The sequence below is a fragment of the Sapajus apella genome, unplaced genomic scaffold (genome assembly GCF_009761245.1).
Source record: "Sapajus apella isolate SASKATOON/1434 unplaced genomic scaffold, GSC_monkey_1.0 scaffold12, whole genome shotgun sequence".
Classification (NCBI taxonomy): Eukaryota; Metazoa; Chordata; class Mammalia; order Primates; family Cebidae; genus Sapajus; species Sapajus apella.
In genome coordinates, this window is record NW_022436952.1 from 37,556,927 (window position 1) to 37,583,227 (window position 26,301).

At 55.2% G+C, this 26,301-nt stretch overlaps 2 protein-coding genes across 12 annotated transcripts in view; one reads left to right on the plus strand and one right to left on the minus strand.

Annotated features, from left to right (window-relative positions):
- On the plus strand, positions 1–8,100 carry CORO6 (coronin 6). Of its 9 annotated transcripts, XM_032279339.1 has the most exons (13): positions 90–338; positions 1,050–1,180; positions 1,512–1,770; positions 3,187–3,309; positions 3,740–3,869; positions 3,958–4,139; positions 4,759–4,878; positions 5,288–5,407; positions 5,865–5,969; positions 6,057–6,202; positions 6,567–6,624; positions 6,728–6,958; positions 7,047–7,879. In XM_032279339.1, exons 3-13 carry the CDS (start codon positions 1,573–1,575, stop codon positions 7,170–7,172), a joined length of 1,539 nt encoding a protein of 512 aa, XP_032135230.1. In that variant the 5' UTR covers positions 90–338; positions 1,050–1,180; positions 1,512–1,572; the 3' UTR covers positions 7,173–7,879. The 9 variants fall into 9 exon arrangements, 8 of the variants coding, with proteins under 8 accessions (XP_032135234.1, XP_032135235.1, XP_032135230.1 ...); XR_004269461.1 differs by lacking the exon at positions 1,050–1,180 and having other exon boundaries at positions 6,702–6,958; positions 7,050–7,186; XM_032279337.1 differs by lacking the exon at positions 1,050–1,180 and having other exon boundaries at positions 7,047–8,100.
- Positions 8,101–26,301, minus strand: part of ANKRD13B (ankyrin repeat domain 13B) — a 21,039-nt gene continuing 2,838 nt past the window's right edge. Inside the window, exons 2-15 of one of the 3 annotated variants that reach the window (XM_032279331.1) lie at positions 14,640–14,775; positions 14,407–14,531; positions 14,277–14,322; positions 13,516–13,659; positions 13,235–13,424; positions 13,089–13,155; positions 12,076–12,157; positions 11,208–11,272; positions 10,845–10,975; positions 10,578–10,735; positions 10,298–10,450; positions 10,028–10,191; positions 9,879–9,955; positions 8,101–9,485 (exon numbers count right to left, since the gene is read on the minus strand). In XM_032279331.1, the coding sequence (XP_032135222.1) occupies positions 9,257–9,485; positions 9,879–9,955; positions 10,028–10,191; positions 10,298–10,450; positions 10,578–10,735; positions 10,845–10,975; positions 11,208–11,272; positions 12,076–12,157; positions 13,089–13,155; positions 13,235–13,424; positions 13,516–13,659; positions 14,277–14,322; positions 14,407–14,531; positions 14,640–14,775 (1,767 nt within the window). In that variant the 3' untranslated portion in view covers positions 8,101–9,256. Of the gene's footprint in view, positions 9,486–9,878; positions 9,956–10,027; positions 10,192–10,297; positions 10,451–10,577; positions 10,769–10,844; positions 10,976–11,207; positions 11,273–12,075; positions 12,158–13,088; positions 13,156–13,234; positions 13,425–13,515; positions 13,660–14,276; positions 14,323–14,406; positions 14,532–14,639; positions 14,776–26,301 lie in introns of all 3 variants that reach the window. The other 2 variants (XM_032279333.1, XM_032279332.1) reach the window with 2 other exon arrangements.

The following is a 26,301-nucleotide window of genomic DNA, read 5'->3' on the forward strand; positions in this document are numbered from 1 at the left end:
ACTTTCGAGGCTGTTCCGGGGCCTACGGAAGCTCGGAGCGGATCGGGAGCCCTCGACTTTCCCGCCTCTGGAGGGGACGGGGCAGCTTTGGCCCTGGCCCCGCCCCTACGCTAGGCCCCGCCCCCTCCGGTTGATGGCAGCAGCAGCTGGGGCTGCAGCAGCGCCCGGCCCTGGAAAGCCGCAGGCAGCGGCCGGAGCGCGGAACCGGACGCCCGGGTCGCAGACTCTGCGGACACCCAGAGAGGCGGCTCCTTCGTCCTGACGCCTTCCTCGGCCCCCAGCGCACTCGGGCCCCCTTCGCAGAGGAGTCGCAGCGTGAGCGCCCCGCTCAGGACCAGGTACCCAGCCCCCCACACTCGGCCGCCACCACAGCCGGCGGGGCGGACGCGGTCCCTGAGGGGCAGAGGTCTGCGCCCTCTCCCCTCGCGCAGCCAAATTCGGTTTAGGGCAGGAAGGACTTGGTGTCTATATTTGGCCGGACATCGGCCAGCGTTCCCGGAGGGCGCAGATACCTAGTCTCGAAAGAACGCGGGGCCGGGGCAGGAGGCTGGAGAAGGGTGCGGGGAGGCCGGGCCTCAAGCTGGGGGCGGCAGAAGCGCCTTGAAGGGCAAACGGATGCTGGGGCTGGGGTGGGGCAGGAGCCACTGGCTGGGGCTTTGGGAGTGCTCAGTGTGTCCTCTAGGGAGGCCCTAGCTGGAGAAAAGGCACCTCACCCTCCCCACCCCTGCGAATTGGCCGTGGGGGTGGGGGGCAGGGGTGGAGGGTGGGGTTGAGGACCCCACCCCTAGAAGAGTTCACTAGGAAGAAGGCCCAGCCAGGGCAGGGGCCCCGGAGGAGAAACCCGGCAAAACGTATGGTAGGCAAAAGCCGGAAGACCAAGATCAAGGCCTCCTAGAGAAGACTGTGTAGGGAGGAGTGGGAGATGAGAGATCCACCCCACTCTGTGCTGCCACCCGTCTCCCCAGGGCATGGGAAGAAATTGATGAAAACAGTCACAGAAAGGACTCAGGTTGGCTGACAGGAGGAACTTTCCCCTTGGCAAATTTTAGAAAAAGGCAAAACCCCATCTGCCTGAACTAGGCCAGAGATGCGAGTTCGGGATCCTGTGGCGGCCGCAGTCTTCGCCTTCTATCTGGCTTTAAGCCAAGATCCAATGGTCAAGGCCTCCTCTTCTGGACTGGTGCCTCTGAGAGCTACAGCTACTATGAAGAGATGCTCATCAAGGCCGGCGGCAGTGGGGGTGCTCCCAAAAACATTCCAGCGTCCAGGAAGTTGTCAGTGCCTTAGGCTCCACAATCTCCTCAGCCTGGGTCTCTATGGAGAAACTGGACCCCAAATCCTAGCCCCTTACATTAATCAGCATTTTATACAGCAAATTAACTTTCCCATACTTTTGCCACCTTGAAGAAAGCTCCCTGCTTCTAGGACCAATTCTATATGGATTTATACCTGAGTCCTGGCCAGAAAACCCTTCTCACCGGCCACCTCTCCACTCCTCCTCCCTCCCACAGCTCACAGGACTAAGGACCAAAGGCATTTCTGGGCACTAAGATCCTACCTCTGCCCGCAGCTATGAGCAGACGTGTGGTTCGGCAAAGCAAGTTCCGCCATGTGTTTGGGCAGGCAGCAAAGGCCGACCAGGCCTATGAGGACATCCGTGTGTCCAAGGTCACATGGGACAGCTCCTTCTGTGCTGTCAATCCTAAATTCCTGGCCATTATTGTGGAGGCTGGAGGCGGGGGTGCCTTCATCGTCCTGCCTCTGGCCAAGGTGAGGGACCAGGGAAAGGAAGCAAGTGGGAGGACACTGGCTGGGGCCCCTGGGGACTCCAAGCATCCTGTATTCTTACCTAGTTCCATTCGATAGTTAGGAGTAGCGTCTGTGCGGATTGGCTCCTCCCTGTTCCTCAAGCCCTCAAGGACCAGAAGGGAGGCCACCCCATCCCACCCTAGCATCATGGTGGCCTACTCCCACCCCCTAGCCCATCCACCTCTCCATGTACCATCCCATTCACAATAGGGACCAGGAGGGGAGCTGGCTGATAGAGATGGTTGGGACACAGCACAGCCAAGCCTGGCCAGATTCTGTCTCTGCCTCTCCTCATCCCACATCCCATCATGTTTTGGGTGTAGAGATCTTCCTCCCTAGCCCAGGATGACCATTTGATTAAGCCACATCCCAAGCAGCAAATTGAGGACAGGGTCAGGCTCTATCCAAAGAGTCCCTGGTTACCTCCAAGGACTCTTGCAGTGAAGTCAAAAGAAAAGGAAGGGAAAGGAATGACACACAAGGCCAGACCCTCCCTACCCTCAGGATGGGGACCAGGCAGTGACTGCCAGGTTAGCTTCATAACCTTAAGCCCCTTGACCAGCCACATCCCAAGGATGACTCTCCCCCCACCCCCAAGTTATGACCTTGACCTGGATTCTGGGCCCTACGACCTTGTTAGGGGAGGCTCCACAGGTGGCAGGGTCAGGAAGAGGCCTGACAAAGCCAGTGACTCACCCCAGACAATGCAGACACCATCCAGGGACACAGGCCCCAGGGCTCAAATTTCAGCTGGAGCTGCCTCCTCCCCCAATATGTCTGCTCTTTCAGTACCACATAGCCACCCTTTCCCCGCTGCCTGGTCTGGACCAGTGCCTGTCCCTGCAGAGGCCTCAGAGCCCCCATAAGCTGCCTATGAAGACCGAAAAATAGGTGGGCCTCAGCTCCCATTTAGGGATAGTAGGCACCAGGACTGCTTGATGCTTGGAAGAGATCTGCCAAGGGAGGCCAGGAAAGGGCTGTCCAGCACTACACTATACTCACCTAGACCTCTTCCAGCAGGGGATTCCCACAGACATTTCAATAGGAGAACAGGCTCAAGAACAGCCTCCTCCAAGTAGGTGTCTTTGGAAAAGCCCTGGGCTGAAAAGTTCAAATCTCAGCTCTACCAGTATCTTGTAATGTGTCCCTGGTGAAGTCATCTTACCTCTCTGTGTCAGAGTCCCTAATATTAAATGATTTCAACTCTGTCTGCCTTCAGTAAAGTACAGGAAGTGGACTAGATGGGGTTAGAAGGGTGGAGAGGGGTCTGCAAAGAGAAAATAGATAATAGGGAATTGAGATGTAAACAGATCTGCTACCCACCCGCCAAAAAGCTCACAGGAGAGTAGCCCCACATCTTCCTCTCCAAACCCTCAGACAGGGCGAGTGGATAAGAACTTCCCACTGGTCACTGGGCACACTGCTCCTGTGTTGGATATTGACTGGTGTCCACACAATGACAACGTCATCGCCAGTGCCTCAGACGACGCCACCGTCATGGTAGGAGCCAGGCGGCTACTGCTGGGCAGTTGAGCAGGGAAGGCTGCCTCACCTGTGCTGGGGAAGGTGCTAAGGATGGTAATAAGGGAGGTGCTGGGTCCCAGGGCCCTGCCCTGCCCAGCTCCCAGACTATTTTTAGCTATATGCCCAATCCCTCCCAGGATGCACTGCTTAGGACTAATTATAGCCACAGCCAACTTGAAGAGCGCAGAGCCATGCTCTGAAGTCTCCCTGATGGAATGAATGGGAGGTCCCTGGAGAGCTGGCAGTGCCCCCTCCTGGCTCCCAGCTGCTTCTGCCCTAGGCATGCACCACCACATCTTGCCCCGTATTTGACCCTTACCGCTCAAGAGAGCCAGTAGGATTAAAGGAAGGTAGGGAAGAGCAGGCTCCTCATTCCACCCACCGTATGCCTTTTCTTCCTACCCAGGTGTGGCAGATTCCAGACTATACCCCCATGCGCAACATTACGGAACCTATCATCACACTTGAGGGTCACTCCAAGCGTGTGGGCATCCTCTCCTGGCACCCTACTGCCAGGAATGTCCTGCTCAGTGCAGGTCTGGGAGCTAGGGAGGGTTCCCCCAAAGATGGGTGGGCGGTGGCAAAGGCCAGATCCAGGTGACCATGCCTGGCTACTCTGGGCAGGTGGTGACAATGTGATCATCATCTGGAATGTGGGCACTGGAGAGGTGCTGCTGAGCCTGGATGATATGCACCCAGACGTCATTCACAGTGTGTGCTGGAACAGCAACGGTAGCCTGCTAGCCACCACCTGCAAGGACAAGACCTTGCGCATCATTGACCCCCGAAAAGGCCAAGTGGTGGCGGTGAGTGCCTGGCCTGGCCACTCCCCAGCACCCCTGACCAGTGGCCAGCTGTCAGCACCCTGTACCCACCATCATCAGAGCCCCTGGTCCCGGCTTTCACCTGTCACATCCCTGCTCCAGAGACTAGCCCCCTTCCCCCGTCTCTGCAACCACAGGTCTCTGCCCTAAGTAAGCCCCCAGCCTGCAATTCTCTGCCGGGCCCCTGTTCCCTCCCCTCCCTTGCATCTCAGAAGCTCAGAGAAGGGTTCCTCGCTTTGGGATTGAGGAGGGGAGAAGCTGGAAACTCCATCCTCCCACCAGAACCTGCATGAAACCTGAGCTCCAGGACCCCTCTCCTGTCAGCCGGCACCCAGACGCATCTTTCGGGGTCTGGGGTCTGACACTGGCTCGAGGGCTGGCCCCTTCTCCTTGTGGACTCGCTAGGCGGGGAATGGGAGCAAGCCTTGCGCGTTGCTTATTCCAGCCGGGTGCCCTGGGAGGGTGACGGCCCTGGCCTCGCCGGCCTCAATCTAACATGGGGTGCGGGTGCGTGGGGCGCGTGCATGTCTACGTGGAGCACACGCGTCGAGCGCGGTCAGGGCGGGCGTGCAGCGCTCTAACCCACTAACCCCGCGAGCAGGAGCGAGCCCGGCCTCACGAGGGCGCCCGCCCGCTGCGGGCTGTCTTCACCGCAGACGGGAAGCTGCTCAGCACCGGCTTCAGCAGGATGAGTGAGCGGCAACTCGCGCTCTGGGACCCGGTAGGCCAGGCTGCGCCCGCTCGCTCCTTCGCTGGGTCTGCCGGGAGGCACCCTCCCGGGCTGCGGCTGGCGCCCAAGAGACCCGAGCGGAGCGGGGAGCTCCCGTTCGGGAAAAGCCTCGCTGCGACTCCGACATCCCCTGCTCTAGGGATCGGCCTTTGAGCGCGCTTAAGTGTTCGGGATCCGCTGAGAGCCGCGTGCCTCCTGCTCTCTCCAGGCCCGGATGCCCTCCAGGTCAAGGGCCAGCCGTGGCCCTGCAGGAAGCTGAGTGCTTAGGTCCCTTTTGTCTCTTCCCCGCCTCCGCTCCCCCACCCTACACACCCAAGTCAGCAAGCTGGTTGCTCATCCCTCCATGCTCCTCAGGGCAGGCAGCTGGGTGATGCCCCTCCCTGTCTCCCCCTCCCCCCAGGAGAGGTTTGCGGCCCACGAGGGGATGAGGCCCATGCGGGCCGTCTTCACACGCCAGGGCCATATCTTCACCACGGGCTTCACCCGCATGAGCCAGAGAGAGCTGGGCCTGTGGGACCCGGTAACGCAGCTGGAGGCTTGGGGTGTGTGCCCCGGGGATTGGCATCACGGGACAGGGGCCAGCACCCCCCCCACCTGCAGGGCATGCCCACCTGGACAGGACTGAAGGCTGCTGCCACCTCTGCAGCGCCTACCATCCTCACACCCACCCCTCTGCCCAGTTTTGCTGCGTCGCGTGAAGGATCCTGCGCTGGTGCCCCCACCTGGTGATGCCGAGTCCCTGGGGGTGGTTTGCTGTGACTGCATGCGGCGCGCAGCGGGTATATGTGCAAGGGAGGAGGAGTGATTGCGCAGGGGAGGAGGAGCGATGTGCCCAGGGGAGGGGCCTGCAACTCTGGTCACTAGAGGTTTGGGGCATACGATTTGAGTTGGGCAGGAAGCGTAAAGGAGCTTCTGGGGGTCCCGAAGTAGCACGGGAGATGGGGGCAGAGCTGGTCACGCCTCCTGTGCTCGGGCAGAACAACTTCGAGGAGCCAGTGGCACTGCAGGAAATGGACACGAGCAACGGGGTCCTACTGCCCTTTTACGATCCCGACTCCAGCATCGTCTACCTGTGTGGCAAGGTGCTCACGGCAGGGCAGGGAGGACGGGGCTGGATGGCGATGTGGAGGGCTTGGTCCGGCTCGCCTCTGAACCGACTGGTTTTGCAGGGCGACAGCAGCATTCGGTACTTTGAGATTACCGACGAGCCGCCTTTTGTCCATTACCTGAACACATTCAGCAGCAAAGAGCCGCAGCGGGGCATGGGTTTCATGCCCAAGAGGGGACTGGATGTCAGCAAGTGTGAGATCGCCCGGTCAGCAGCCTTGGCCCCTTCCGAACACCTGCCTGCCTCTGTCCCCCACTCATGTCGGGTCCTAGCCATGGGGCTTCCCCAATAATGCAATGCTTTGGAAAAGGGGGGCAGAGGGATAGGACAGTTCTGTTTCAGTGCCAGACCCACCGCTCACTAGCCTGACATTCTCAACTTCAGTTTCCTCATCCATAAGATGATGGTGAACACACCATCAGCGGTGTTTTACTACAGAACCAAATGTGTGTAATGTGCAATATGCATGGTAGGTGCTCTGCAAATGTTGGCCTCCAAACCCCTTGGTCTCAGACAGGAGAAGTTAAGGACGTGGAAGTCTACAGGGGTGCTGAACCCTGCTCCCTTATAGGTTCTACAAGCTGCACGAAAGAAAGTGTGAGCCTATCATCATGACTGTGCCCCGCAAGGTGAGGGGCTGGAGAAGGGTTGGGCAGGGCTACGAGGCGGAAGGGAGCGGAGCAGGCCCCGCACCTCTCTCATGCAGGTCCGCCTGTCAACCCACCCCCGCAGTCAGACCTGTTCCAGGACGATCTGTACCCGGATACACCGGGCCCGGAGCCAGCCCTAGAAGCGGACGAATGGCTAGCCGGCCAGGACGCCGAACCTGTGCTCATTTCGCTGAGGGACGGCTACGTGCCCCCTAAGCATCGCGAGCTCCGGGTCACGAAACGCAATATCTTGGACGCGCGCCCGCCCTCCGGTCCGCGCCGCAGCCAGTCGGCCAGCGACGCCCCCTTGTCGGTAAGATCGGCCCCGCTGCACTCTGGCCCAATCTACATCTCCCCGCTACCGCCCCTATCCTACACGGCCTCTATATCCTCCGCCCCAGCAGCAGCACACCCTGGAGACGCTGCTGGAGGAGATCAAGGCCCTCCGCGAGCGAGTGCAGGCCCAGGAGCAGCGCATCACGGCTCTGGAGAACATGCTGTGCGAGCTGGTGGACGGCACTGACTAGCTCCGCGCGCCAGGGCGGGGCGCACAAGCTCGGCCCCGCCCCAGCTTGTGGTCCCGGACTCCAGACCCCACCTTTTTGGGCTGGGGCCGGGGGCGGGACTGGGAAGGGAACTCCGCTCCTCAAGGGAGACCAGGACTCTGGGAGCGTAGGGGAGACCCGCCTCGTCTGGGACTCGGCTGGAGCTGGCCTAGGGAGGCCTGGGGTCACCGAGGGGTGCTCAGCAATGGTGCTGCACGACGAGGTGGTGCCCCCCTTTGTCCTCCACCCAGGGCAGGGAAAGTAGTATTAGGGTGATGCTTGGGGATATTGGGGAACCTGAGCTTGACCTCAAATGGGTGGCGATTCAATGGGTCCCCCCCGGCTGGGGAAAATGACAGCGTGTCTCCTAATCAGCTCACTGAATTCCATCACCCTGAGTGGTAAACCAGATGGGCGTCACCCCAGTTCTGCAGACACACAACCCGTTTGCTGCAGAGCCGGACCCAGTGGCTACACACCCACAGAGGTCTATGGTAGAGAGCTCTCCTTCATTCCACCGACAAGGGGCGAGGGCGGCTTCCTCGAGGCAGCTCTTGCGGAGAAATCTCGAGAGAACTGGCATGATGATGAACTAGGTTCATCTCACACACACACACACTGCCCCAACCCTCTGCCGTTGCCTTGACTCTGAGAAAAACAAGACATACTGAATGAAACACTTTACTAAGCTTCAGTCTCTGCCTCCTGCATGGGTGGGGGTGAGGGGAATGAGACCCCCCCCCAGCCTCTGCAAATGCCACCCCCAGGCTCCTGGGAGACCTGACGATGCACTCCTGGGCTCAGGAGCCACCAGGCAGCCTCTTACCCTAGAGCCCTCCCCACTCTGAGGTTCAGAAGGGCCCCAACCTGCACCGTAGGTGTCCCCCAGTAAAGTCAGGTAGGAAAAGCCTCCAGTTTGAAGCCTCTTTTATTGTGCCTCAGAATCAGTCTGGTGCCCCTGGCATCAGGGAAGGGAGTGGGAGGAACAGTTTCTCTTTGTTCTTTTCTTCCATCCCTTTTTGTGTCCCTTCTGAGCCTCACTGGCTGAGCCGGGAAGGCCAGTCCCAGACAGGCCCGGGACAAGGGTGTGCGGTGGGCCCCTGCCCCTGGCGGGGTCTGTGCTTCTCTGGGTAGGTGAGGTGGGGCAGGGAAGAGCCGGGGGTTAGCACCATTGGATGAAAGGTTTTAGAGTCAGTCCCCGTGTGGGGACAAGTGGGATGTACAACCACAGAGGCTAGCAGCAGCTGGTGGGAAGGGGTGGGGGTGGCGCCAGGGCCCTGGGCGAGCCCTTTGTGTCCAGTCTAGTCGGTCTAGTGCTTACCCCAGCCCAATATGCTCCCCACTCTCCGAGGCACCATGAGGGAGTCAGGGCTTGCCCAGGCCAGGGGGCTACGTTGGACACACTCCCTGATCACAAAAAAGAAAAAAAAAAAATGTGCCTTGGGGGGATGGGACTCCAACTTCTGGCTGCCCAAGAAGAAGTTAGGACCACCCTGAGACCCAGGACGGGTGTGGGGGCTGGGGGAGCCGGGCACCCCGCTAAGTGCACTTGACGCTGAAATGCCGGGGTGGGGGAGGGGCTGGGCCCTTGACGTGCTGGTTTGTGTCTGGGACAAAGCAGCGACACAGCACGCGGGGAGCTCAGCTGCCCCCCAGGGGTGAAGAGCAGAGATGCAAAGGCTTCAGGGGCAGTGTCCTGGAGTGGGGTTAGTGAACAGAAATGCGAACCGGCCAGAAGGAGCAAGGGATGGGGACAGCGCCCCTCTAAGGATTAATCTCCCCCTCAGGATCGCCTGGCTCCGCCCTTGATCAGATCTGAGCCCAGGGAACCGGGCTGGGGATCAGGATACAGCAAAGCAGGGGACCAGGCCGTGCCAGCTGCCTCCAGGGCCCTGGCCTGGAAAGGTACTCCGCTCCCATGCCAAATCCCTCCCCGAACCGTGCCTGGTGCACTGCTGCATCCCCGAGGTGGTGGCTCCAGTCTCCAGCCGCCGCTCGGCAGGCGCGCAGGCTCCAGTCTATGGGCGTGGCGCGCGTGGCGCAGGCAAGGGGCCCAGCAGGGGGCGCTACTGCTCGGTCAGTGAGAGCCTCAGGATGCGCTCCAGCTCCTCCTCCTCCTGACGCGCGCGCCGCCGCCGCTCCTCCTGCTCCTGCGCCGACAGTTCCATCGCCAGCCGCAGCTGCTCGTCGTAGCTCCGGAACACGCGGCGGCCGGAACCCGGTCCCGGGCTGGGCCGAGGGCTGGGCACTGATGCCGGGGGCGCAGGCTGGCGCTGTGGCGTGGGCGGGGCGCTCCTGGGGGCGGGGAAGGAATGTCGCGGGCTCCCGGACGCACCCACCCACCGGCAGGCCGGGACCTGGCGTGGAGGCTCCAGGGCGGCGCAAGGCCAGCACCCTCTAGTGGAGGCGGTTAGTCCCGCGTCGCCCTGGCCCCCACCTGGTCGTAGCAGAGCCCAGCCCCTACCAAGTTCTCTCCGTCAGTGCCTGGGGAGAGTCTGAACGCCGCAGTGAGACCTCGATCCCTGCCCCCTGCCTGCCGCCTTGGAGCCAGGAAAGGGTGTTGGCGGAAACCATCCTGATACCAGGAAGGTCCCTCCCGAGGGCCTCGCGGGTTCTCCGGGCTGTGTCCTGGGTTAGGGGAGACAAGATCCTCTCCGGAGGATTCTCTCCGGCTCAGCGGGCACTGACCTGTCCTGTCGGCGACTCTCGAAGGACATGGGGTGGGTGCCTGGCTTGCTGTTGGTTAGCGCCTCCCAGATGGTGACCTGAGGGGAGGCGTGGGCGTTAGCCGGGGCGGTGCCGCAGTCCCGTGGCCCCGCGCACCCGCGGAGACGCACCTGGTCGTACTCACTGCCCGCCTCAAGCAGGCTCTGCTGGATGGCGAACTGCAGCAGGTCGTCGTCATCGTCGCGGGTCGCCGCCTCTCGCTGGCCGCCCATCACGCTGTAGCCACGCGGGGCCTCGAACAACGCCGGGGAGATCTCGCAGCCGCGGCAGGAGGCTGGGGGCGCAGGGCTGGGTCACGCACGGCTGAGGGGGCGTTCCCTCCCCCAGCCCACGGCCAGGAGAGCTGCGGGGCAGGCGTTCTCGCGGGGAGGGGGCCTCACTCGTGGAGCTGGAGCTGCTGACGCTGGAGGAGTCGCTGCCTGGGGAAGGCGTCTCGCTGCTGGGGCTGCCTCGCACTGATGGCACCGGCTCGTCGCAGCCGTTGAGGTTCCCAAAGGTGATGCGGGCGTTAAGGATGTGGAAGATCGGGATTTCTGAGGATGAGGAAACCATCAGGCGCCACCACCCAGCCCCTCACACCTCAGCCTCAGCTCCACCCCGACCTCATCTAAACCCGGCCGGCACGCCACGGGCTCAGGGGAAATGGCCATGAGGTCTCACCAATTTTGACCGGGAAGCCAGGAGGCAGGCGCAGGGTGATGAAGTCCCGGAGCTTGGCAAAAAGCGCATTGCTGACAGCCATGAGGTCAATGATGGGGGCCACCTGCTCACACAGGGACAGGGGATGCTCCTCACACAGCCACAGCTTGGCCTTGAACCTGCCCCCGCCAGATCCCAAGGGGTGAGGGACACTGCAGGAAGCCATGGCCTCCCAGCATCTGCTGGAGCCCCAGCCCCCAACCCTCCCAGCACCGACAGGGGCCTCACTTCTGTGTCTTGGTGGTCAGTTCCATGGGGCGGCCCATATCACGGTTGCCCAGCTCAAAGTTGGGGTTGAAGTATTCTTCTGCAGTGATGGCAGTGGGGTTGGCTTGGCTCAGAGTCTGAGTGATCAGGGTCTGTACCACATGGGGAGGGGCCCAGGAGCTCCCCTCAGTTCCTGATGCCATGCCAGCTCATTTGGTGCCACAGGGCCCCCGAGCTGTCCCCTCTGCCAGTGTGGCACTGACATGGCCTTGGGCATTGTGGAAAGGAGGTCCGCATGGGCCATGCTAAGCAGGACACCTCCCAAGCCTCCTCCTGAGTCATGTCCACACCCCTCCACTTAGGGGCACCCCTGCACACACTCACCCCATTTTGGGGACCCCCGTGCTGCTCAGCAATTCCCAGGAAGGACTGCAAAGGCGTCTTACAGCCTACAAGAAATGTGGCATCTCAGAGGACATCGCAGCTCCACACACACCTGGGCACCTCATCAGAGGTGACAGCATCCAAGACCTAGGGAGGAGGCCGGTTCCTGGAGTGGGGCCTCCTCACCCAACCACATACCCAGGCACCTTCACCTGAAGGGGACTGAGGGCTCCAAGGGCCAGGGGCCAGGACCTCTGTGCACATAAACAGTAAAGTAGGCCTAGGGCTCAGGAGCAACTTTCAAAAGTGCCACTCTCCAGCTTGGTGACCCTGGACACTAAGCGCCTGCTCTCCGTGAGCATTTTGGGGTGTGCGAGTGCACGTGTGTGTTATGCTTCAAGTACTCTCATATTCATGGCTTCATTTTGTTCCCCTGTGAGGTAGAAATTATGCCTTTTCATCTCAGATACAGTATCTGGTACCCAGAGAATCAGGTGTGACATCAGTGGGCATATAGAATCTGTGGCAAGATCCCCCAACTTTCTATAGAATATGTCCCACTAGTACTAGAATGGCCAATAAATGGCATACATGACATTTCTCTCCCCTCCCAAATCCAATACTGACATTAGTAATCACTTGTAGCATGCGTCTCCACTGAACCCAGATGAGTCCTTAGAATCTTCTTAGTACTCTAGGTAGCCACTACCAGTCATTAGGGCTTGGCACCTGAAATGAAATCTATTTGCCTGAATAAAGCAACTGGGCTCTTGCTAGGATGCCAGTGGGAATACTGATGGAAGGGCTGAAGTGGGAGCTGGTTCCTGCAGTCCTGCAACACCTCTCCCATCCACCTCTGCCTCATTACCTTTGACCTTGCCCTTGTGCTGTTCTGAAAGATGCTCTGTCCGTGTCCGGGTGATGAGCTCCACGTTGGATGCCCCATATACCTGGGGACAGATGAAGAAAGGGCGTATAGGAAGTTCTGGTCCCAACTGTGTCTTACCTCCAAGGGCACTGGGAATACTTCCTGTAAGCAAAGTGTCCTGGAGAGACTCTGCTCCAGGCCTTTGGGTAAATAAATACATCAGGTCATTCATTCATTCACTTATTCACTCAACAAACACTTTTTTGAGGAGCCTTTACGTGCCAGGCATTGAGGTAGGCATCAGGGATACAGTGAACAAGCCAGACATGATCCCTGCCCTCCTGAGGCTTACGATCTCTATAAGGAGACACTAAAATGGAGTTATAACAGTATGGTCCCTGTGTTGATGGGGGTAGCACAGAGGCCTTCCCAGTATACAGAAGTAGGGGAGGCTTTTAGAGGAAATGCCACATGCAGAACCTATGACATCTGTCAGTTCCTGCTTTCATGTGCTGGGCAACATAGGGGTCTCAGAGTGACAGGCAGAGTGTTTTTAGGGATAAAGCCTTGGCTCTAGGGTCAGACCAGCCAGGATATGAACCCCAGCTCTGCCACTTAACTGCTTTGTGACCTTGTACAGGTCACAGAACCACTCCAAGTCTCTATTTCCTCATTATAAAATGGATCTGATCATGCTTACTTCCTGGGGTTGCTGTAAAGATTAAATGGGATGCCAAGGAAAGGACTCAACAGACATGTGTAAAATGGGAATACTAATAGAACAGCACCTACAGAAAGGGTTGTTGTGAGGATTAAATGTGTGCTTGTGCACACACCCTGTGTATACATCCATATAAAATACCAGGGCAGTGCTTTAAACCCAAATATAAGTGCTCAACTATGCTGCATTTTTTCTGCACCTCCAGGGCTGGATAAGGGAGGTCAGAATCTCCTGCACAGCTTGCTGTAGGCAAGAGTGTGCCTGGGCTGGCAGCTGTGAGCTGCAGCCTCACCTTTGCTTCATACCCATTCACCATTTCCGTCTTCTCACTGCGCCAACCCAGGATGCCAGTCTTGTTCCTGGGGAAGCAGAGTGGTCCAGGTGAGGTAGGCGCACCACCAGGCTGGCTCCAGGCTGACCAAGGCCATGCCCACCCACCTCTCAAAGGAGATATTCTTGGTGTCAAGCTGCGTGGTGACGACGGGCGCAGTGAGCCGGCTCAGCACCTGCTCCTCGGTGGGCTGGGCGGCAGCCAGCAGCAGCTCCCGGTCCTGCCCGGCCAGTGCCAGCGTCTCTGTGTACACCACCCGGCGGTCGTGGTCAATCTCCATGACCACAGCGCTTGTGTCTACCAGCCACGGAACAGCACAGGGGGATCAGGGGTGGCGTGGGGCTGTCTCCCATTGTCCCCACCCTGCCCCACCTCCTTCCTGCCTGACCTTGGCCCCTGAAGACGAAGCTACGGTTCCCTCGCTGCCAGGTCATGTGGTCAAAGCCCAGAAGCGTAGTGTCTACCCTCAGGTTCTGTCCGCTCTTCCACACTTTGTAGGTGTCACTAGGGCAGATCTTGGACACTAGGGGTACTGGGTGGAAGTGGAGGTTGGAGGTGGCTTTGACTGGTCTGGCCCATCCAGCTTGGGCCAGCTCAGGGCATGGGGTTTGGGATCCACGTGGCCAGGAACAGGGGAGGGAACTGAAAAGAGAGCAGCCTCTCCTCCAAACCCCCCTCCCTGGCCATTGTAGACCATACTCACACAGAAGAGCAACCTGAGGTTGGGACGGGTGTGTTTCTGTCACCACTAAGTCCCTAGTATCCACTATTTGTTAACTCATTCACTCACTCTTTCATCTATTCTTTCAACAAATATTTATGAAACACCTACTGTTAGGCACTGTTCCAGCCACTGGGAATACAACAGTGAAAAAGATAGGACTACTGCCCTCTGGGAGCTAACTTCTAGCCAGGAGTGGCAGGTCATGAATACAGTAAGCAAATCATGACAGGGTGAAGGGAATAATCATGGAATCAAGACCGTGTCTGGGGCAATCTGGAAAGGCCTTGCTGAGGCAGTGGCCCTGAGCTGAGCAAAGGGATGGAGGGAGCCACCGGAAGAGCTATAGGAACACACTCCAGGCAGGGAGCAAGTGCTGGACCCAAAATGGGAGACAGCCCAGAAGCACCCCCACACAGCCCGCTTACCCCAGCTAGTGAACTCCCATTTCATCTCCACGTAGAAGTCCTGGGCCTGGAGGACGAAGGGGAGAGAGGCTAAGTCTGCGCTGGAGATGGCTTCAAGGGCTCCTGTGGAGGCTGAGAGGCTGGGCCTCACCTTGCGCAGCTTCTCCAGGAGCACGGGGATGCCCGCCAGCCGCTTCACCACCCGCTGGTAGTCCCGGTACCTCAGCACCAGCTGCACCAGCTCCAGGTCCCGGGTACTCACAGCCTCCTGGAGCACTAGGGGAGGGGAGGAAAGGTCACAGGGCAGGACCTGTCAGCCAACCATGGGTCTTTGATGCTGGGGGGGACCCTGGCTGTTGGGCCAGGATGAGCAGGGCTGCCCACCTGTCCAGCCGCTGCGATTCTCCCTGCCCACGTCTGCGCCGTGAGCCAGGAGCACACGGGCACACTCAAGGTGCCCCAGTGTGGTGGCCAGGTGCAGGGGAGTCCGGCCGCGGGGATCCAGCTGCTCAATGTCCACCTAGAGGAGGAGGAGTGGAAGGTATAGCCCCAGTCACGTCGGAGGCGGCCCTCCCAAGCCCACCAGCCCCTGAGCAGGAAGCAACCTCCACCCCCTGCTGGGGCTGCTCTGCCTCACCAATCTCACAAGGCAACGGAAAGACAGACACGATGAGCTGGGGTCAGGTGGATGGAAAGTGGCTCAGAAGACAGGAGAGAAAGTAACTCTGGGAGAGGGAGGGCCTTCCTCCCTTCCTGTCCACCAAGGGCCCCTGGCTGGGTCCTCTCCTCCAAGGCCCAGTGGTCTGCCTGCCAAGAGTAAGCCTGGGACTGAAGGGTGGCAGCAGAGGGGCTGTTGGCCAGGGAGGTCACCTATCCTAGGGGTCCCAGACCACCTTCAGGAAGGGCTACCAACTTACATCACTGACATTATCACTGAGTGAGGTTTAACAAACAGTTACAATAATACAGAAACAGGAATGAAAGAACACATTCAAGGTATTAATACAATTTCACAACCATGTCCTGTGCTTGTGGGACACTATGGATTAAAATTTGTACAAATCTTATTATTATTTTGTGAATAGCATGATTACCTTGCTTGAGATATTTGCTGTGTGATAAAAGTGATAAAAGCTTTTTGTCTTGTTTTGAGACAGATTCTCGCTCTGTTGGCCAGGCTGAAGTGCAATGGCGTGATCTTGGCTCACTGCAACCTCTGCCTCCCAGGTTCAAGCAATTGTCCTGCCTCGGCCTTCCGAGAAGCTGAAACTACAGGCACCTGCCACCACGCCCAGCTAATTTGCATTTTTAGTAGAGACAGGGTTTTACCATGTTGGCCTGGCTGTTCTCAAACTCCTGACCTCAGGTGATCCACCCAGCTCGGCCTCCCAAAGTGCTGGGTGTGTGAGCCACAGCACCCAGCCAAAAGCTTTTTTTTCTCTTGACCCTTTTCTTTTTCTTTTTTTTTTTTTTTTGAGACAGAGTCTCACTCTGTCACCAGGTGCTAGGCTGGCGTGCAGTGGCGCGATTTTGGCTCACTGCAACCTCTGCCTCCCAGGTTCAAGCAATTCTCCAGCCTCAGCCTCCCGAGTAGCTGGAACTACAGGTGTGCGCCACCACGCCCAGCTAATTTTTTGTATTTTTTGTAGAGACGGGGTTTCACCATGTTGTCCTGGATGGTCGCGATCTCTTGACCTGTGATCCACCCGCCACGGCTTCCCAAAGTGTTGGGATTACAGGCGTGAGCCACCGCACCTGGCCTTGACCCTTTTCTTGAGACAGGGTCTCATCATGTTGCCCGGGCTGGTCTCAAACTCCTAGGCTCCAGCAGTCCTCCTGTTTCAGCCTCCCAAGTAGTTGGGATTACAGGCCCCTGCACCTGCCTTAGAAAGCATGTTTATTAAACATAACATGCTTTGTTTGTTTGTTTGTTTGTTTGTTTGTTTTTGAGACGGAGTTTCGCTCTTGTTACCCAGGCTGGAGTGCAATGGCACGATCTCGGCTCACCGCAACCTCCGCCTCCTGGGTTCAGGCAATTCTCCTGCCTCAGCCTCCTGAGCAGCTGGGACTACAGGCACGCGCCACCATGCCCAGCTAATTTTTTGTATTTTTAGTAGAGACGGGGTTTCACCATGTTGACCAGGATGGTCTCGATCTCTTGACCTCGTGATCCACCCGCCTCGGCCTCCCAAAGTGCTGGGATTACAGGCTTGAGCCACCGCGCCCGGCCTGTTTGTTTTTGAGACAGAGTCTCACCGAGTCACCCAGGCTGGAGTGCAGTGGTACAATCTCGGCTCACTGCAACTTCCGCCTCCTGGGTTCAAACAATTCTCATGCCTCAGCCTCCCAAGTGACTGGGATCACAGGTGGGTGCCACCATGCCCAGCTAATTTTTTGTATTTTTAATAGAGATAGGGTTTTGATATGTTGTCCAGGCTAGTCTCAAACTCCTGACCTCAAGTGATCCACCTGCCTTGGCCTCCCAAAGCGTTGAGATTACAGGTGTGAGCTACCACGCCCAGCCTTAAACGTAAGTATTTAAATATACTTCAGGAGTCTAGGACTTCTAGTTAAGAACAGCGAACTGACCACATGCATGTAACACCCTCCTCTCCTCCTCAAAACTTGATTAAAATGCCAGTAAAAAGCCTTCTACTGCAACCATAATAAATACTCTCCCACCATAAACAATGAGAAAATTATTGCTTCAAAATATATGAAGGCCGGACACAGTAGCTCACCCCTGTAATCCCAGCACTTTGGGAAGTAACGATTGGTGGATTGCTTGAGCCCAGGAGTTTGAGATTGGCCTGCGCAACATGGCAAAACCCCATCTCTACAAAAAATACAAAAGAATTAGCTGGGGTTCCTTGGTATGTCCTCAGGAGCTTTTGGTAAAAGAGAAAAGAAAAATTAAAAAAAAAAAAAAATTAGCTGGGCATGATGGCCTGTGCCTATAGTCCCAGCTACTCGGGAGGCTGAGGTGAAAGGATCGCTTAAGCCCCAGAGGTTGAGGCTGCAGTGAGGTATCATCACACCACTGTACTCCAGGCTGGGCAACAGAGTGAGACCCTGTCTCAAATATATATATATATATATATATATATATATATATATATTCTCTAAATAGAGAATATATGTAAAGAGAAATTACTGTTTTTGGAAGTCCAGAACTGTAATCCCAGAAGTAAGGAAAATGTTCCAAAGCTCAGTAACATCTCTGGATTTCTGCTTGGAGGAACATTCCAGACTATAATTCAAGGAGGGGAAGCCCGAGCAGAGCATGGTGGTCTTCATGAGTTGAGAACACGGAGACAGGAGTTCAGGGAGGCCCGGGTACTAAAAGTTGCAGCAGAGCAGAGTTCTGGAAAGGAGTAAACTCTGAAAAAAACTCCAGAAATCTGCATGGGGTCTCTTGAGTCTGGCTGAATACTAAACTTCACATGTGCACAGTGAAATTCAGTGAGACTACACTGAAAGGAGCAACAAAATGTTAAGTTCTCAGAGCTCAACAATGGCAGGGAGATAAGCTCCAGCCTGCTAGAGTTGAGAATCTTTTTGATCACCCAAAATATTTAATCAGACCACAGAAGGATTATGCCTTAGTAGTAGGGCTGCTACTACTACAGACCATCCTGGCTAACGCGGTGAAACCCCGGCTCTATTGAAAGTACAAAAAATTAGCTGGGCATTGTAGCACGCCCTTGTAGCCCAGCTACTCGGGAGGCTGAGGCAGGAGAATCGCTTGAACCCAGGAGGCGGAGGTTACAGTGAGACTGAGCCATTGCATTACAGCCTGAGCAACTCCATCTCAAAAAAAAAAAAAAAAATAGCCTCAGGCCAGGCACAGTGGCTCCTGCCTGTAATCCCAACACTTTGGGAGGCCTAAGTGGGCAGATTATCTGAGGTCAGGACGAGTTCAAGACCAGCCCAGCCAACATGACAAAACCCCATCTCTACTAAAGATACAAAAAATTAGCCAGGTGTGCTGGCACAGGCCTGTAATCCCAGCTATTCAGGAGACTGACGCACAAGAATCGCTTGAGACCGGGAGGCGGAGGTTGCAGTGAGCCTAGATTGCACCACTGCACTCCAGCCTGGGTGACAGAGTGAGACTCCGCTTCAAAAAAAGAAAGAAAGAAAAGAAAGGAGAGAAAGAAAGAAAAGAAGAAAGAAAAGAAAGAAAGAGAAAAATTAGCCTCAAAAGCCAGGCATGTTGGCTAACACCTCTAATCCTAACACTTTGGGAGGCTGAGGCAGGCAGATCACTTGAGCCTAGGAGTTCAAGATCAGCCTGGGCAACATAGTGACACCCCATCTCTACAAAAAATTAGCCAGGTATGGTAGCAGATGCCTGTAGCCTCCACTACTCAGTAGCTAAGGCAGGAGGATCCCTTAAGCCCAGGAGGTTGAGGCTGCAATGAGCTGAAATTGCACCACCACACTCAAACCTGGGTGACAGAGCAAGACTCTGTCTCAAAAAAAGCCTCAAAAAGATCAAACTGATTTGCAAGTAATTTACCTAGTCTGCCAGAACAAAGCCCAACCCTCTTTAAAGGACAGTAACAAATCCAGAGGCTTAACGGCATATTTACAATGTCCAACATTCAGTTAAAAATTACTAGATATGCCAAGAAGTAGGAAAACATAACCGATAATAAAGAGAAAAATAATTTTATAGAAACAAGACTCAAGTGATAAAGATGATAGCTCAATATACTCAAGAGTTTAAAGAAGCCGGGCGCCATGGCTCAAGCCTGTAATCCCAGCACTGTGGGAGTCCGAGGCAGGTGGATCACGAGGTCAAGAGATCGAGACCATCCTGGTCAACATGGTGAAACCCCGTCTCTACTAAAAATACAAAACATTAGCTGGGCATGGTGGTGCGTGCCTGTAATCCCAGCTACTCAGGAGACTGAGGCAGGAGAATTGCCTGAACCCAGGAGGCAGAGGTTGTGGTGAGCCGAGATCGCGCCATTGCACTCCAGCCTGGGTAACAAGAGTGAAACTCCGTCTCAAAAAAAAAAAAAAAAGAGTTTAAAGAAAAACATGAGAAAGATGTTCATGAGGAAAGGAATGGGAGGTATTCAAAAAGAACCCAGTGGACCATCTAAAGATAACAAGTATAGTATCGAAATGAAAAATTCACTGAATGGAAATAACAGCAGATTAGACACTGCACAATTTCAATATCAGTGAACTTGAAGACACAGCAATAGTACTTTCCAAACCGAAGCACAGAGGTGAAAAATAGTACTGAAAAATAAAATTGCTTGGGCTTCTATAATCCCAGCACCTCTGGAGGCCAACGTGGGAGGCTGGCTTGAGCTCAGGAGTTTAAGACCAGACTGGGCAACATAGTGAGATCCTGTCTCTAACAACAAAAAAAAACTTTTAAATTAGCTGGGTATGGAAGCAAGCAGTTGTAGACCCAGCTACTTGGGAGGCTGAGGCAGGAAGATCCCTTGAGCCCAGTAGTTCAAAGCTGCAGTGAGCTATGATCACACCACTGCAATCTAGCATGGGCAACAGAGCAAGACCCTGTCTCTTAAAAAAAAAAAAAAAAAAAAAAAGTTGGAGCCTCATAATCTGTAAGACACTGTCGAGCATTCTAACAAATATATATTGGAATCCCAAAGGACAGAATAAAGAAGTAGGAGAAATAAGACAAATTTATAGAAATAATGGCCAGCCAGGTATGATGGCTCTCACCTGTAATCCCAGCACTTTGGGAGGCTGAGGCAGGCAGATCACCTGATGTCAGGAGTTCAGGACTAGGCAGGCCAACATGGAGAAACCCCATCTCTACTAAAAATACAAAAAATTAGCTGGGTGTGGTGGCGCATGCCTGCAATCCCAGCTATTCGGGAGGCTGAGGCAGGAAAATCGCTTGAACCCAGGAGGCGAAGGTTGTGGTGAGCGGACATCGTGCCATTGCACTCTGGCCTGAGTGACAAGAGTGAAACTGCTTCTCCAAAAAAAAAAAAAGAAATAATGGCCAAAATTTTTCCAAACTTGGTAAAAACTACTATGATGGGTTGAATAATGGTGCCCCTCTTCAGACATGTCCACATCACATTCTGACCCTCAGAGCCTATCAATGTGACCTTATTTGAAAAAAAGGGTCTTTGCAGACATAATTAAGTTAAGGATCTCAAGATGAGATCATCCTGGATCACCCAGGGAACCCTAAATCTGATGACAAGTGTCTTTCTAAGACTCAGGGAGAAGAGAAGGCCATGTGGAGGCGGAGGCAGAGACTAGAGTTCTGCAGCCACAAACCAGGAGGGTGTGGCCCAGGCACCAGAAGCTGAAAGAGACAAGGCAGGACTCTTCCCTAGAGTCTGTACAGGCTGCCAACATCTCAAATTTGTACTTACGCCTCCCGAATTGTGAGAGAATAAATTTTTGTTGTTTTAACCCACCCGTTTGGAGTAATTTGTTGTGGAAACTAATACAAAGATAAATCCACAGAACCAAGAAACTCAATGAACCCCAAGAAAGACAAACGTGAAGTAAATTACACCAAGGTCCATCATAATCAAATGCGAAGGCCAGGTGCCATGGCTTACGTCTATAATCCCAGCACTCTGGGAGGCCAAGGCGGGTGGATCATGAGGTCAGGAGTTCAAGACCAGCCTGGCCAAGATGGTGAAACCCCGTCTCTACTAAAACTACAAAAATTGGCTGGGTGTGGTAGCGGGTGCCTGTAATCCCAGCTACTCAGGAGGCTGAGGCACAAGAATCGCTTGAGCCCAGGAGGCAGAGGTTGCCATGAGCCAAGATTGCACCACTGCACTCCAGCCTGGGGGATAGAGACCCCGTCTCAAAAAAAAAAAAAAAAAAAGAATGTCAGTCTAGGCACAGTGGCTCATGCCTGTAATCTCTGTGAGGCTGAGGTGGGCAGATCACTTGAGCTCAGGTGTTTGAGACCAGCGTGGGCAACATGGTGAAACTCCGTTCTACAAAAAATTCTAAAATTAGCTGGGCATGGTGGTGCGTGCCTATAGTCCCAGCTACTTGGAGACTGAGGTTGGAGGAAGGTCAGCCAGGGAGCCAGAGGTTACAGCGAGTAGAGATCATGCCACTGCACTCCAGCCTAGGCAACAAAGCCAGACCCTGCCTTTAAAAAAAAAAAAAAAAAAAGTCAACAAAATATTTAAAACCCACAAGAAGAAAGAGAAGAGATGTGAGCCAATGAGAAACTTCAATACGACTGAATATGGAAAGTGGCTGAGGCCTCGAAACTGACTTAGGGGAGCAGAGGAAGCTGGAACTAAAGCAGCCACATGGAGGGAAACGTCCGTGTTAAGTAGCAAGCCAGGTCACCCCCAGCACCCCTGAAAGGTGTAGGTAGGACCTGCAGGCAGCGGGGACGTCAGAGGTGGAGGTGAGGCTAAAGCTGAATGCAGGGAGGCTGGTTACAATTCAGGACCCCCTGGTCCCCTTCCCAACCTATTAAGCTGAGAGATACCCCCTTTCCTCACCACACAACACCAGGGGTTTATTCTCTGTAGTAACTGGGCATGAGATGCCCTGGACTCAGGGACATTGGCCACAGCAGAGGATGAGATATGGTACTGAAAGCCAGTGACCTGTGAAACCCCAGCCCCTTCCCTGCCTGGGTCCTGAACCACTGGCAGCCAGGACACACCACCACCACCACCCTATCTGCCCGAGCAGGAAGTTATCCCAAAGACCTCAGAATACAGACATCTGATGACCCTACAATGAGCAGGCCAGACTGCCACCTGATCACCTTACAGTAGCACCCACACATCCCTGAGCCCCACAGCCCCATTCTTAAACATGACCCAACAGCCAGGAGAAACTGGACACTTGATGAAAGCTTCCCATGTGAAATAAACCAAAACATACAAATTAGATGCTAAAAACCCAGGGGAAGCTCTCTCGATGCAGGGAATAAAAGAAAACTCTTTGGGGGGGAAATAGAAATTTACATCCTCAGGAAAATTTAAAAAGGTCACTGAATTCGCAAAACAAAATGGGACATCCTGGCTTTCCATGATATCTCCTGCCCTTTCTCTTGCCTTCTTCATTCTGGAAGTGACTTCTTAACTTTTCCTGTTTTCTGCATTCCTGGACAGCTGCACTTGCCCCCATAAACAGTAAACATCACCTGAATTTACTTCATTTTCAGGTGGAAAAAAAAAACTTTGAAACTGTCTTTATCTCTTCTTCCCTCACCCTCCATATCTAACACATCAGCAAAACTTGTAGACTCTGCCTTCAAAACAGACATAGAAGCCTCCCAACTGTCACCACCTTGCAGCTACCATCCTAGCTATAACCAACCCATCTCTCACCGGCAGCCCCCCACTGCCTCTTTGCTGCTCCCCTGGCTCCCACGCTCTACTGTCTACATCACCTATGGCAGCTAAAATCATCCTGTGAAATGTTACTCAGGTCCTGACACCCTTTAGTTCAAAATCTTTCAATGGCTTCTCATCGTAGTTAGCAGAGAATCCAATGGCTCCAGACTTCTCTTTGAACTCATTTGCTCCACCCCCCCTCCCCCGACCCGACCAGCCTTCCCTGGAATGTTCTCCAGGATCCTCCAGAGAGCCCCAAGCCTTTCTCCCTCCCTTCACTCAGGCTGCTGTTCAAATGTCACCTCCTTAGAAAAGTCCACCCTGACAGCCCATCTGAGGTGACAGCTGCTATGGCTCTATCCATTGCCCATCAAAGTGCCTGTTCAGTGCCTCCTGCACCTCAAACAGAAGCCCCATCAGCCAGGTCCCCGTCTGCTTTGTTCACTGCTGGTTCCCCATTCCCCAGGCAGCACCTGGCACATAAATATTTGCTAGACAAACGCACAGACGACTACGGTGAGGGGGCACAAGGAGGAGAAGGTAATTAACCAAGAAATCATTGCATAAGCATATTGTTTATGACATGCGAGGTGGCTCATGCCTGTGGGAGGCCAAGCACTGTGGGAGGCCAGGGTGGGCGGATCGCTTGAGCCCAGGAGTTTGAGACCAGCCTGGGCAACATGGCAAGACCCCATCTCTACAAAAATACAAAAATTAGCCAAGCATGGTGGCACTGCCTGTAGTCCCAGCTCCTTGGGAGACTAAGGTGGGAGGATCACCTGAGCCTAGGAGGCAGAGGCTGTACTGAGCCGTGATCATGCCACTGTACTCCAGCCTGGGTGACAGAATAAGACCCTATCTCATTTAAAAAAGAAAAGAAGGGCTGGTTGTGGTGGCTCACGCCTGTAATCCCAGCACTTTGGGAGGCTGAGGCAGGTCGATCATGAGGTCAAGAGATCAAGACCATCCTGGCCAACATGGTGAAACCCTGTCTCTACTAAAAATACAAAAAAATAGCTGGGCATGGTGGCATGTGCCTGTAATCCCAGCTACTCTGGAAGCTGAGGCAGGAGAATCACTTGAACCCAGGAGGTGGAGGTTGCATTGAGCCAAGATCGCACCATTTCACTCCAGCCTGGCAACAGAGTGAGACTCCATCTCAAAAAAAAAAAAAAAAAAAAAAAAAAAAAAAAAAAAACAAAAACAGAAGAAGAAGAAGAGAAGTATATTGTTTATAATTGGGGAGGTAAAATGACAGAAAGAGTCCAGAGCATTCAAAGTAGTTGCCTCTGAGGGGGTGGGAGAGGTGGAGCCAGGAACGCTGCTTTTCATTACACATCCTCTAGCAACAGTTAAATATTTTAAAGCATGACCATGAATGCCTTTGTCAAAAATGAAACATTTTAAATAATTTAAGATTATTTATATAATTTGTATGCCCTGTGCTGGCATTTCTTCATTTTTCAATATACTGGGAGCCTCAAAAAAAACCAGTGGGCCTGGCTGTGTTGGTCTCTGAGCTGTGCCTGCTCCCCACCCCGCCCCAGAGAAAGGGGTGCATTGTTTACTCTTGGCCTTGCCTGGTTGGGGTGGACTCCAGAGCTCGCAACCTGAGTGGGGTCCTGAGCCCTGCAGTGGGCATGGGAGACAGCCACAGGGCCCGAGCTGGCTGGGGAAGTAAGGAAGCCTCCTGATGGCACTGTGCTGAGCCACCCAGGCCTCCCCAGCCCTGCTCCAGATGCTGCAGCAGCTTTGGCTAATAAGGCCCTAGGGAGCTGGCAGTGCCCCACTTGGCCTCAGGGCTCCATATGCTGCCACTGCCCTCCCCCTCAGGTGCCCAGCTCCAGGCTCCAGAGAGAGGCTGGCACTCCCTTGCAGGCAGGGTGCCCCTTCCCATCCCTACACCTCGGGAGCATTCCCCAGGGCTCCACTGTTTTCTGGGGCCCATGCAGAACCCCATACAATCAGCCAAGTCCCAAAGCAGCTCTCCCCACAAGCCCAGAGTGCCGCCTGCAGTGCCAGTGGTGCCTTGCCCTGGACCCAGGTGGGAGAATTCATTAATATCCTCAGCAGAGGCCTCCAGCTATTTAATTGCTGGAATGAAAAGGTTTCCCATGAAACTCAACACCCAGCCCTCCCTACCAAGAGAATGGAGACTCCTCATCCCAGCAGGCCTCAGCTGGGGTCTCTGGAGCTTCGGAGCTGGGGCTCCCTGGGCAAAGAGCCTCCCTGCCTCTACTCAGGCACACACACACCACATGCTAGTGCACATAGGTACCATACAGATACACACTCGTACGTTCATAGTACTCACATGTGCCCTTAAGTGTACAAGCACACTCGTGCCCAGCTGCCTTCCGGCCCTGCAGGAGTCCACTCCTGTGTAACGTATGTTGAGCTGCCAGCATATTTGCACAGGAACACCCCTCACACCCACGTGCACTAGCAGGGTACTTTCCAAACTCCTTTAGCAAGAGCAGAAGCCTTTTCTTAAGGGAAATATTAAAAGCGTACACCCAATGTATGGACTAAACGGTGCTTGCGAGGAAGGTGAACGACGCAGAGCATGCTCGAGGCCATGCCGCTCAGCCCCTTCCCCAGCCCTGGGGAGGAAGGCAGGAGTCTGGTGTGATCGTTGCTTCTGACCTCTCCTGACCAACATGGGGCACAGGGGCAGGTCTGCCTGAACTCACTCAAGGGAAGGGAGTCAGAATGCGTCCTCAAGCTGCATGGAGGCCATGTGATATGGGGGCTGCACCCTGGACTTCTCCCTCCATATCAACCCTCCCCTCCTGCCCGTGCTGCCCCTCCCATCCTCATCCCAGAACTCATTGATTTTTGGTTTCTGGGGTTTGTGGCTCCCTCTCCCTAGCTTCCTAGCTTACCAGCTGTGGTGATGCTCCACATCCAGGACTGCCCACTGTAGGCAAAGGGAGGGGTCTCAGGTGCTCCCCATACATCCCAGGCCCCACAAACCATCTCACCTGCCTCTAGGTCAGAAGGGTGAACAGGGAAAGCAGGCAACAAGCCCATGGTGGAGACCGCCCCAGGGAGAAGGAAAATGTTTCTCTGGGACCACAGTCTGCCCACTCCAGAGTTCTGGTTGCCAGGGGCAGAATCCTGCTCCCCAAGCCCTGCCTACATATGCCCCTCCCACGGGAGCCTCACAGACTAACCCTTCCCCCTGCACCAACCCCAGGGAACACCAGGAACTCGTGACTCCAGAACCAGGGCCGTGCCCAGCTGGCTGTGCCAGGCAAGGGGGATCAGGCACATCCCCTGGACAACCCTGTCCCCCTGACCTGGAAGGGAACATGCATGGTGGCAGGCAGGGCACTGCACCAGCACCACAGCATTGCTGGTGCCCCTTCCCTTCACTAGGCACCTCCTATCTGCCCACTGCTCCCTGCTTCCAGACTCCAGCAGAGCAATTAGGGGCTGAGCAAAGCCTGTTAACCAGCTCTGAAGGTGGCCATGCCGGGTGCCCTCCTCAGCCAGCTGCACTGCCAAGCCTGCCCATGGAGGGCCTCAGCGGGGCTTTTTTGGAGTGAAGAAGAGGTGGCTATGCCAAGCCAAGACCAGGGAAACCTGGCTGCTGAGTGCTTGAGGAAAGCCGAGCTGTTTCCGTGGCGGCTGGTACCAGGGGGACCAGAGGCCAGGGACCCCTGGCTGGGATGCCAGGGTTCCACAGTACTTTTCTCATGATGTCAGGT

What these genes read in the sequence shown, in the direction of transcription:
- CORO6 (XM_032279337.1), top strand. Translation starts at nt 1,573, where the DNA reads ATGAGCAGACGTGTGGTTCGGCAAAGCAAGTTCCGCCATGTGTTTGGG. An exon ending in GAATGTCCTGCTCAGTGCAG is followed by an intron (nt 3,870 to 3,957) that starts GTCTGGGAGCTA and finishes TACTCTGGGCAG; the next exon opens with GTGGTGACAATGTGATCATC. An exon ending in GAAAAGGCCAAGTGGTGGCG is followed by an intron (nt 4,140 to 4,758) that starts GTGAGTGCCTGG and finishes CCCCGCGAGCAG; the next exon opens with GAGCGAGCCCGGCCTCACGA.